Source organism: Nuphar pumila, chromosome 7 (assembly GCF_984573655.1).
Source record: "Nuphar pumila chromosome 7, dmNupPumi1.hap1.1, whole genome shotgun sequence".
Lineage (NCBI taxonomy): Eukaryota > Viridiplantae > Streptophyta > Magnoliopsida > Nymphaeales > Nymphaeaceae > Nuphar > Nuphar pumila.
Window position 1 is genome coordinate 124,097,899 of NC_143255.1, and position 12,568 is coordinate 124,110,466.

At 37.0% G+C, this 12,568-nt stretch overlaps 1 protein-coding gene across 1 annotated transcript; it reads left to right on the top strand.

The window, feature by feature from the left end:
* The first annotated feature begins 977 nt into the window (after positions 1-977).
* LOC149833316 (putative magnesium transporter NIPA3) lies at positions 978-8,888 on the top strand. Its single transcript, XM_090013409.1, has 8 exons — positions 978-1,104; positions 1,312-1,368; positions 4,915-5,005; positions 5,090-5,250; positions 5,547-5,674; positions 5,814-5,951; positions 7,181-7,273; positions 8,745-8,888. Exons 1-8 carry the CDS (start codon positions 978-980, stop codon positions 8,886-8,888), a joined length of 939 nt encoding a protein of 312 aa, XP_089869535.1.
* The last annotated feature ends 3,680 nt before the right edge of the window (positions 8,889-12,568 follow it).

The following is a 12,568-nucleotide window of genomic DNA, read 5'->3' on the forward strand; positions in this document are numbered from 1 at the left end:
GTTTTTTGGCAATTTAAAAATGAATGGTTGATAAAATACAAAATTTTGTGATTTAGAAAATCATATTTTTTATTGATTAAAATACTATCCAAGGGTCTATTCTTATTAAGTCTACTATGTCGAGCCCATCATATGGTTAGATTTGATCAGAACAACTTGCATAATAAGATTTAAGAGGGGTATGAAGATGAGGGATGCCATAGGAGAACGAGGGAAACTGAACTCCAAAAATAAAGCATATTTAATGAGGATATAAGCAATAGAGTCTTAATTAAATTTAATGAGTACAGATAAGGGGATTAGGGTTGCGAGGGGTTATGAATTTGCACAACTGAATATCAAAGCAGGAGTGATTTTGAATTATAAGTACCTTTACATATAAAACTGAACTATAAAGCAAAGTCAGGTGGTTTATGTAAATAACCAAATTTTTACTATTGTTTTATTGTTTTTTTTCGTAACGTTTGTGGATTCATTTTGCAGGGAGCCCGCAGGGTTCGGAGGCCACCTCAAAAACAATCACCACCACGTAACCGAAATACAGTCTTGCATTGAGAGGGAGCATCCATGGAGACGCGATCCATCGTCCAATGCCATCCCCCATCATGAACAACCAACCAATCACCATTCACCGCCACCATCATCATACCATCTTAAGGAATCCACGCCTCTGTCATCACCATGAAAAGATTCATTTGTAACACATCCTGTGAAGGGTGAAACTGACATCCCATTCTGCCTCTGGGATGTTTTTAAGAAGTGGGGAGGCGTTTTTTCTTGTTTCAAGCGGGTTTTATAGAGATTTTGGATCGGTGGTATAGTCCCATTCTGCTTTTGGGGTGTTTTTAGAAAGTGGGGAAGCGTTTTTTTTCTCGTTTTAAGCGGGTTTTTGGAGATTTTGGATCGGTGGTATAGTTTATTCGGCCTTTTTTTCTTGGAAAAATCGAGTTGGGGAAGCTCAGGAATTCGAGATCTTCATGGGGCTGTCTTTAGATAACGTGCGTGGGCTGGCTTTGGCCCTGTCGTCGAGTTTCTTTATTGGGGCTAGCTTTATAGTGAAGAAAAAGGGCCTCAAAAAGGCAGGGGCTCGTGGAGTTAGAGCAGGTTGGTGGATTTCTGTTTCCTTCTATTCATATATCAATATTGGCATAAATGTGTGTTATCAAAATTTTATTTTCAATTACGTGCAAAAGTAGATTTTTCCTGATGGGATTCCTTTATAGCATAAAATAGATCTTTTTCTCGTCTTCATTTGATTTTTTATCTTTTGGATGATCATATTTCAAGCATTGCTTGTTTTGTTTGTTTCAGGACAGGGAGGGTTTTCTTACCTCCGGGAGCCTTTATGGTGGGCTGGAATGATTGCTAGTAAGGGCGATGAGAAACCTTTTTATTTTTTTCTAAAAATTTGATGCATACATGAAAGTTGCATTACGGGTTCAAGGCTTGGAAAGAATTGCGTGTGATTATTTTGGTTATAATTTTTTTTTAATGTTGCTTATTTTGGTTATAATTAAATTTTTTGATGATGGTATTGGATTTTTTGATGTTAACGTATTCATACGAATGAGAAATATTGGTTCCATCTATCAAGTTGTAACCTTTTGCTTAATTAAATGGTTGGTCATGTGATGCAATCCAGAAACAACTACGGTGGTAGGGAGAGACTGTGTTATTATTTTTTATCATCGCTGAAAATTTCGTGAATGACAATAAATGTGATAAGGATGCATACGTGTTTGTTTAGTTTATTCAGTCCTAGTTTTTGGCTTAATCAAATGAGTGGTGGTTGTTGTGCATGATTACATGGTTGGCGCGAAAAGTGTCGAAATTAGAATTCTGGTCATTGGCATTGGATTTCGAATACTATATTGCTGCTGTTGCTTAATATAGGAGCAATGGGGTTAGGCCTAGTATGGTCTAAGTATGATATTGAGCTTGTCTTGGAGATGTCCATGCTTAATACTCAGTTCTTGACCTAGTAATAGGCCTACACGTTATATTGTCCCAGTTGATTCAATTACTTTGGTGACACATTACTTATGGCACTAAGCATCAAACCATCTGAGTTGGCCCAATACAGGAATGATGAAGTTGGTTACTTTTGGGAGAACAGTATACCTGTATGTTATGATACACTCACATAGTGGAATCACAACAGTGGAACGAGAAAAAGCAGGACTTGCATAAACCTCATTTCCTCATACGCTGTATCAGAGCAAGTAGGGGCGAGTTCTAAACCTATTGTAACATATAGCATCCTACTATAAGTTATTGGCAACTGCATTGGACATCACAATATGAACATTTTAAATCTCATGAGAAATATTTGTTATCAGAATAATATGTAGAGGCTTTTCCATTGTTAGTTCTCACCAAATAGGGAGATTCATCACACAATATTTATGCAAACTTTATTTATAAAGAGATCACAAGTCCCTTTTGATATTCTTCTGATTGACGAATAGGTACAAAATGATTGTACCGGTATTTTGGGCCCTGTTTCAGCCAATGGATGTATTTTAAACACTTACAAATTTTGTGGATGACTAGAACTGTTATATCCTAAAAGTTACATGTACAGCTCTTTGCCAAGGACATGGGGAAACTGGAAAAAAGAGAGCAAAGCATCAATCTATGTATGGTTCATAACAGCTCCAACAAAAACCTCTGTTAAACAACAACATATAAGAACACTGCGATAACACATAAACTTTGTCACTAAATGGTGAATACTTTAACAGGTGGTTAGGAAGATACTGATGGTAATAACTCATTCAAAAGGCAATGAATGCTGAGAGCTGCTAGTCACTGCCAAAAAGGGTTGCACATAGTGAACGCTGATAATGTGCATTTGGACAATGCAGATGGAGATGTTAGAACTCTATCAACATAAACACAATGATGGTGTTAAAAAACAATGTGGAATATGAATGCTCCAATTACAGGTGCATGACTGAATAACAGTGAGGGAGCTACACATCTGAATCAATCTTAAGTAGCAGGTGTGCTTACCCTCAACCAGAATGTGCAGTGACAAAATAAAGATACTATAAAAGGAATGGATGTTGTTTTGAATGGAGATCCTAGGATCTAGAGTGACAGATAGAATCCCCATAAAAGTACCACTTGATTTTGTATGCGGTTCTTTTTTTTTTTTGAGAGATTTTTTTTGAGAGAAGTATGCGGTTCTTTGTTAATTGATCAATAATGTGCACTGACAAAATAAAGATGCTATAAGGCCATTAATGTTTGTTTTTTCACACTTTTTTGTCTATTATCATAAATGAATATTCAGAAGAGGGCATGTTGAAGAAGCATATGCATTAGAGACGCCCTTGAATAAATACGAGATCAGTAATCTATAATAGATTCATCGGCAGTGAACAATACTTTGCAAGGAATATGAAACTACAGGGTTAGTTACAATAACCTGGACAACCTAACCCTGCAAAATACTGGCACTCATATTGGAATATATCATTTGTGAATATGTAGATGTATTATAGAAAAATGACTATAAAGCTCTTTTATTATTTTCCCAAAATCTTTTCAACCACACTATATTGTTTGAACAATTCAATAAGTTAGAATGCAAATTTCACTCATTAGACACATCAGTTTTTGCAAACACCAACAAACAGAAGCAGAAACATAAATATGTAGATCTGTATAAAAAAAGAGTAGATGCTTTTCAATCTGTACAACAGAGACTTTCAATCTGTACAACAGAGACATAAACTAGGGACATGCATATACCAATGCAGATACATGTATAGGTATATTCAATACCTCTAACTTTGTGGACAGTTAGCGTATCAAACCCTGCTTCTCCCTATGTTATGAGGTCTATTTGACATGGTATCCTTTATTTGTAGCTGGAAGCAATTAAAGAGGTCCTTTAATGCTTTAGTTTGACTGTCAGTGTAGGCTAGTGTATTTGAAAATGAGAAGCTCAAAGCACATCCTTTATTTTTCCCATGGCTGCATATTTCTTTATAAGAAGCAACATTGCATGGAGTAGCAGAAGATGATGCTGTTGTCTGATTATGAAAGCAGATCCTCACCATATTGACCATTGAACTTCCATGTCTATATAACCTGCTAACTGCATTGGAACAAAGTCAACAAACAATAATGTTATATGATACAGCTACACTATGGTAATAGAGTTTTTTGATGATCCTGGTTGATCTGGATGTCTGCAATTTAGCCAATTCCAATTAAATTGACTCACTTTTTTGAGAAAACAGATGAAAGAGATAAAATTAGAAGTCAGATTATTTGGGATTAAGTACCAGATACCTGAAACATTATTGAATATTTACAAGACATACCATCAAAAGGTAGCATGCCTTTCAGGGGAACTGTAGTTAGCATAACATGTAATGATAAGGTAAAGGAACATTTTCTCGCTCATACTAGGATCTATATTTTGCAATAGTGCATCATTCATTTTTCTTCTTTTTTGCATCTCTGCATTTATTTATTTTTCATAGCTGTGGTATCTATAGTCATATTTATTATGGCATATACATGAGTGAACTTGAAACTTGAGATAACATAGCAAAACACTTCCCAGGGAACTGCTAATATTCATGGGTAGCACTTTTGGATCTCATAGATATGTGCCTTTATAATTTTTTAGTGAGATTTCCATGTATATTCACAGATCCATGGAGTTTTCCCTGTACTAATCTTGTCAGATAACCTGTCGCATGGTTTTTTCATGATTAATGAATTTACATTTTGATCCAGAAAAGTTTGAAACATTTGGAGGATTTCCTAAGGGGAAGTCTTTGCTTGGTTTTGAATTTCATGAGATTTATAAGAAAGATTTTCATAAAAAAAATTCCTTGACTTTTCTTATACTTCCTCTGAAGAAAGAATTCTTATTCTTTTTTCTTGTGGCAGTGATTGTTGGTGAGATAGCTAACTTTGCTGCTTATGCATTTGCTGCTGCTGTTCTTGTGACACCCTTGGGAGCATTAAGCATTATTGTCAGGTATGTTGCTAAAAATATTTTTGGATTTACATATAGTGTTTTGTTTTCAGTTGTTTTTGTTCTTATTGAAATTCTATCGTGTAGTTCAGTGCTAGCTCATTTCATCTTGAAAGAGAGGCTTCAAATTTTTGGTGTCCTTGGTTGTGCTCTCTGTGTTGTTGGTTCCGTCACCATTGTTCTACATGCTCCCCAAGAGAAAGAGATTGAGTCTGTGAAGGAAGTCTGGAATCTTGCCACTGAACCTGGTAATTTGGACATGTTAATGCAAACTGTAAAATAGTTTACTTTCTGTTGCCATGGTGTTGCATGTAGAAAGAACCATGATATTATTAATCAGTTATGCTTCTGCAGAAGTTTATTAGAAAATACATTTGTTGACGATATGGCTTAGATTCAATGGATTCTCGTTCCCTGCATCTCTATTTCATTTCTAGATGAGCTCTTTAGGATCAGTAAATACTAACTGTTCGGTTGATAATTGTGGGTTCTGCATTCTCCTATTTTATGTATTGTTTGACTGACTGAAGATTGCTATTTACAGGATTCATCCTTTACACCCTCATGGTTATAGCATTAGATGTGGTACTTATTTTCAAACTGGCACCTAAATATGGAGACACACACATGTTTGTGTACATTGGAATTTGCTCTCTCACGGGTTCTATTACAGTATGTCCTTTTCCTTCCTCAAAGTTCCAACTCATGTCCATTTGCTTCTAAAGCTAGTAATCTTTATTTGTGATATGGCATTTCTATTACTATGAAATGAAAATGCTGACATGAAAGAATAAATCTTTTATGGTTGTAGGTGATGAGTGTAAAAGCATTGGCAATTGCTTTGAAACTAACATTTTCGGGAATGAATCAGTTCATCTACGTTCAAACTTGGTTTTTTGCATTTCTTGTTGCTTCCTGCGTCATTTTGCAGATGAACTATTTGAACAAGGTAAAAAGGAATGAAAAGCCCCAACTGTCTACTTTATTGGTTTTTAATAGTTGGCCTTCTATTATTTTGGAAGTGATAACACATATTTGAAGTTATACCCCATGTATATGTGAACTGTGGCTAGGCTTTGCATAGGTGGTTTAGGCTATGGTGCTCTCTAGTTGTCAAAAACTAGGAAATGGTCTGGGGGGCCAGGAGAGGTAAGTGTCCAAGTAGGTGACCTAGACAGTTGTCCTTGAAGACTTGGGCAATCCAGGTCGGTGACTTAGGTGGCCTAGGCGAACAACTTATGTGACACAAGGTGTACTCTTTTTTGGCTGATTTTTTATTTCCATTGTAATTCCAGGTGATGCCTAGACAAACCAGACAGCCAGGTGAGGCCCAATGCCTAGGTGTCGCCTAGCACTTTTGACTACATAGCACGTATTTTGGTTCTTATGGGATATGATGGGTTTAGGATCCTAGCATGAGATTTTTTTTTCCAAGTCATTCAACTACTTACAGATGGATACTGCAATATAAACGTATTAATGAACTTTTACATTTAAAGAGAATGGCCGCTAAAATCCTTTCTCCGCAAAAGAAAAGAAACACGTTAGTCTTTCTAGTTTCTATAAATGCACAGACCTCTATAACCTTTGACCATTGTTGATAGCATGGGCTCTTAAACATGCATGTGGCAGTATTCTACTAGTCAAATCTTCAATAGAACTACAAATTATAATATGGAGGGAAAATATGTTTTCTGGATAAATATTTTTTCATTTTTCAAAAAGTTTTTCATTTCTGTGGAGATTACCTTACAGAGGCTTCTTATTTTGAAACATCCTTTCTCATAGTTTGTCATTTATTTTTCTGCTGGTCATGGATTGTTTTTTCTTATATGCCTAGAGAAGGATATTAAGGGCAATGAATAGGGTTATGGAATGTGAAGATTTGTGAAACAAAACACCCTAAAAGTGTGAAGGGTGATGTATTGGAGATACAACTTTTTATATGGGATAATGATTTTGAAAGAAATAGCAAAAATACAGAATACTGCCTGGACGTTTGGCAAATGTTTCTTTGTAGACATTCATAATGTTGGGAATCCTTGTCATACCATATGCAAAATTCTTACCCCTCATAGTCAATCTGTGTACATTTTAGCCAGAATTCTCTCTTTAAAGCAACCCGTGCTTTCACAATTTTTGTAATCATGGTTCTCATTGGCTACTTCTATCATGCAGGCATTGGACATCTTCAATACTTCTGTCGTATCTCCAGTCTACTATGTCATGTTCACATCTTTTACAATCCTGGCGAGCATCATCATGTTCAAGGTGAAACAACATGTGAACTCTTGCTTGTTTATATCACAATCATAATAGTTTGAAGATAATTGTTTACCAGTTCTTATGTCTAATATCAATTGCTTGCAATCACCGCCTCCAAGAATTTAAAGAATGCATGCCTGTGGGCTTAATTTTACTTTATGAGCAGACCTTTGTCTGTGCTCAAGATAGTTGAATACTCATGTCCAGTCGAATGTTTAAGACCCCCTGGTTTATGGTCATGGTTACCCAAAATGTGAGTTGCTTGATTTTGAATTCCATCATTCTATCAATTTTTTTTGAAGAACATAATTCTGTCAAAATTGTCATTAGAATAGAAGATTTTTGGCTTAAAATGGCAAGGTTAGTTAGATAACTTGGAGTGTTTGTTCAGTTCAAGTAATTGTACTCTTCAAATGAATTGCCTATTGTTTTCAGTAAAATTCAGGGGCAGCTGGATCGTCAGAGCCACACAATCTTAACTGAGGGTTTGTGTAGAATCCAATTTTCCTATCCCGGAAAAAGAAAATGAAAAGTGACTTGCAACTTATCCTGGGATTGAAAACAATTCTTGATATTATGACAATATATTTGGAGCATCATTAGCAGTCATATTGTCGACATCATAGTATATAGTTTTCCCTGGTTTACTACATCTTAGCTCAATGGTTTTGTGCCCCCAATAGCTCCTGCCTGGCTTTGCTTGGAATTACGATTTAGTTCTTTGTCATTGTTTCGCCAGTTTCTGCTATAATATTTCCTGCTTACAACCTTAAATTGGTTCATGCAATCACTGGTATAACTTACAAGTGACCAGTATAAGACTATAAGTAAATACTGTTTGACACAAAAACAATTTTGCTGTTAGAATAATTGCATCAAATCCAAACTAGTGAGCTTGCAACTCTTGAGGCTGTCAGCATTAACACACAATAGCAAAGTTTATCTATTTTTAGGCTTTTATATTTCTGTGTTTCTCTTTTTTAATTTGGCCAATGATGGCAAGAAAAATGTGATGGCAAGAAAAATGTGATTTAAGTACTTAACAAAACACAGGGTATATGTAGTACAAAATTGTTAATATGTTATGCAGTTGCAAAGCACAAAACCCTTAATCATGAGCGTAAAATTCAAACAGTATTATACTATAGATTAAAACACCAAGTTAAAATCTTGCTTAAAATGTCACTTATTTGCTTGAAGTCTCATCTGTTAGCTCAACAGAAGAACGAAAAATCTTTACTGTGCAAGAGATATGTATGTACGTTTCATAATGATAGATCATATTCAACTGGAATCTCAGAGGATATTCTCTTTTAAAATCTCATGATGCATGCCACCATTCATTAGCAGTGATCATCTCTGCAGTACTTCACTTGGCTAATGAATTGATGACAAAAGTTCTCCCTCCACAGCTCCAAATGTTAATTCTATTTTCTTTATGGTCAAAGAATAACCGTCTTCTGTGTTCTTAATCCAGGATTGGGCAGGACAGAGTGCATCACAGATAGTCACAGCTTTATGTGGTTTTGTGACAATTCTTTCTGGAATCTTCATTCTTCACAAAACAAAGGACTTGAATGAGAATGCTGATGGTCCAACAGTGTTGGGAGGGTCCTCATAGCACTCTGATGTCTGGAGCATAGCTCTGTCTCTCTCTCTCTCTCTCTCTCTCTCTTATAAATTTAAGTGCACCAGGCGAAGGTCATTGAATTGAGTGTTCCTGGCGGCTTGAAGCTCTTAAAGTTCGTGTTCATGGATTTGATCACATTTCACATGATGTACAAAAATGTAACTGAAATTCCTTCTAAGCACTGTCAGTCGACCCACTGGCATGGATCTGCCTGCAATTTTTTCACTCCCATTCGAGCTCGATTGCTACTCCTGTTGGATCTCTTGATAGAGAAAACATGCAAAGATTTTGTTCAAGGAGGTTCTAACTGGCCACAAGCATAGAATTGTATATATTCTGTTTACCTTGTCCTACACAGATGGAATTTATCTCAGATTATTTTGAGCAGCAATTGCATGTTCAGTCCATTCTAACTAGATTTCCATTCCCTTTTCTTAGTTTTTCTTTTATCTTACGTATTGGTTGTCTCTTGGATGTCCAAGACTGGCTTGTTTAGTGTGAACCCCAGCTTGAACGTGGATTGAGCTTGTGACTAGCCGATGAGAGCCTCAACCGCTCGAATTGCAGAAAGTTTTAGGCTCTGTTTGAGAGCCTTGAATCAGAGATGTGCTGTGGTTTCCTTCAGTTGTCTCATGCTCTCTGCTGCTTGGCAGCAGTGATGTTGACAAAACACTGCATTGAGAATGAAGTTGGCAGCTCCAACACCATATTTCAACACCATTCACAAGATGTTTTTGGCAACTCCATCCTCAACACCACATTTTGGCAACAATGAAAATAGTGTTTCCATCTCAATTTAAATCTCTCAAACAGAGACTTAAAAAATTTAGACACCACCATTTTTTCAAAACAAATGGCCCAACCAACTTTGCCAAACAAAATTCACATTGCATATATGGAATTTAGCCATGTGAAATAAAAATATGTGAACATTTTTTGGGGATGGGGCATTTTGGATCCCCCCCACAAATATGATCCTTCAGATGTGTTCGGCATCTGCTGTTTGCTAGGAACCAGCACTTGTATCATGTTTTGATGAAAAAACATGTTTTTTTAAAGCAAGAATATTTACAAAAAATCTAAAACCTTTGATTTTCAAGCCCTAAAAATCATACTTACATGTCTCAATCAGATAATGCAAGAGGGGGTGAAAAGCTTGTGTGCACCAAATAGGGGCTTACTAGTTTTGGTTGGACCTGATCCAGGTAACTTTTGGATTCTGGATATGTCCATGAAACTAACCTTTACATGACAGGTTCATCAGAAGTTTGACCTGGTCCTTGATGGACTTGTCTAGGGCCCGTTTACTTGAACCAGCCCAAATTGGTCAGCAACTGCGATTGCGATCAGGTGTTCTGCTTGGTCAATCCTTAATCCTCCTACCCTAGACCCAAGATCTACTTCAAATAGGTTGGGCTTGGGTTTAGCCCAATCCAACCTTTAGTTAACCTGATACAGATTCCTTTCTTATTGGGGTGCGAAAGAATGAATATGGGCTACATAACGGTGGATGGATCCAAATCCAAACTTCAAGCACTAAATACAAATAATTTCAAAACCTATCCAGTGAGTTGAATCTGAATCCAACTTTTATTGGGATGCGAAAGAATGAATATGGGCTACATAATGGTGGATCTGGATCCAAATCCAATTTTCAAGCAGTAAATACAAATCATTTCAAAACCCATTCAGTGAGTTGAATCTGAATCCAACTTTTATATGACAAACTTTAGAAACCTGTATTTTACATTATGTCACAAAGATACGGGTATGACCCCAACATGTGATGCAAGTTCGTGTCTTTTGTTTGAGAAATAAGACACGAAGACACAAATTGTTTAATCTTTAATCAATAAAAACTATTTTTGACATTTTTAAACATAAAAAAGTATTTCCACTGAAATATAATTAAAACATAATAAAATATTATTGAAAAATATAAAAAAATGTCTACAGCTCTACGCATGTCAGCATCGAGTCCACAAGTCTGAGCATGTCCAGCTCTTATCCCGCCTGTCATGGACGTATGATTGTGCAGACAGCAGCGTCTGTGGATCACTGTTGTCGGTGCCTTACGTGCTCGATGCAAAAGGCAGAAGCACAGGGTGCCTGGAACTGGGCAGCTTACGCGTCCAGCAGGACACCTTTTAGGTGTTCCGCCCCTCTCACTGGAGCAGTGGTGTCCGAGACATCTGAGACAAAACCCAAAAAAGTAAGAGAAAAGTAACTCAACACCTAGGACAAAAACTCAGCTTGTCCGAGACATCTAAGCAGGGATGGCAGTGGACCGGGGGGCAACCCCCGCCTCGCCCCGTTTGGACCGGGGATGAAGGGCATGAAACAGGGATGGAGGCAGGGATGAAGGTTAAAATCTATCCCCGTGAGGGGATGGAGGTGGGGATGAACTTAAGCTTTTCCCCGCCCCGCCCCGCCCGTCTCCAATCCTTTAAGAGATGACTATAGACTAAGAGGAAACGGGGCCCCACCCCGCCTTGCCCCCATTTGGACCGGAGATGGAGGACATGAAACAGGGATGGAGGCGGGGGTGGAGGTTAAAATCCATCCCCGTGCGAGGATGAAGGTTCAGATTTTGAAACGGGGTGGGGGTGGAGACCTTGTCCCCCGCGCCCCCGCCCCGGTCCACTGCCATTCCTACATCTATAAGACAAATTCAGAGACATTTGCTCTCGGCCAGCAGTGTCCGGACATGACTATTCTGCACAGTTCTGTCTGCACAATCAAACGGTCTCTAAAGTGGCATGTCAGTGTGACAGGCTTTACATACAAAATGTAATATCGTAAGATCCACATTTTTTTTGAATTTTTAATAAAAAATAAGAGAATTTCTATGTGGCAAATTCAATTTATGTTTAACTGAAAATATTGGTCAATTATCTGACTTAGTATTTATTTTGGCTAACTATGATTAATTAGAATTTATTTGATTAAATATTAAGCATTTAATTATTAATTATAATTAATTAGTGCTTATTTGCAAAATAATAAGCAATTAATTATAAACCATGCTTAATTAATATTAAGTGGATGATTACACTTGATTTATCCAAGTAGAATTTGTTAAATATTAAAAATGATTTTAATATTTTTTTTGAAGTTTGGATCTAGGTTGGATTTGGACCCAATGTCAAAGTCGACTTTTGGAGAAGGACCAAGTCAAAAAGTCCAACACAAAAAAAGAGAGAGAAAATAAACAACAAAATAAATAAAAAAAAGAAAGAAAAAAAGAAGAAGAGACAAAATCGATTTTTGGTGGGACTCTTCCTTTTTGGAGTTCCAATGAAGGCTAGTCCCTTCCCAGGGAGTTTCCAAGAATAGACCATCCAAAACTTTGAAATTTCAAAGATGTTTTTTCGATTTTGGTGAAACTTGGAAATACTTTTAAAATTTGGAAAAGGGGATTGGAGGTTGACCCATCTCCACCCCTTGCCTCCTTGAAATTCAAATTTTGGAGAGGGGTCATCAAGCCCCCTCTCCATTTTTTCTTTTAGCTCTCCCTCTCTCTTCCTATCCCTCCCTCCTTATATTTGATCTTTATTGAGAGAAAGCCATTAGAGTTCCTCAAGGTAGTAAAAGGTTCTAGTGTGGAGTGCAATACCTATCCTTATTCTTGTGTAGAGTGGGGTGCTTTTGAACTCTCCTTTACACTATTT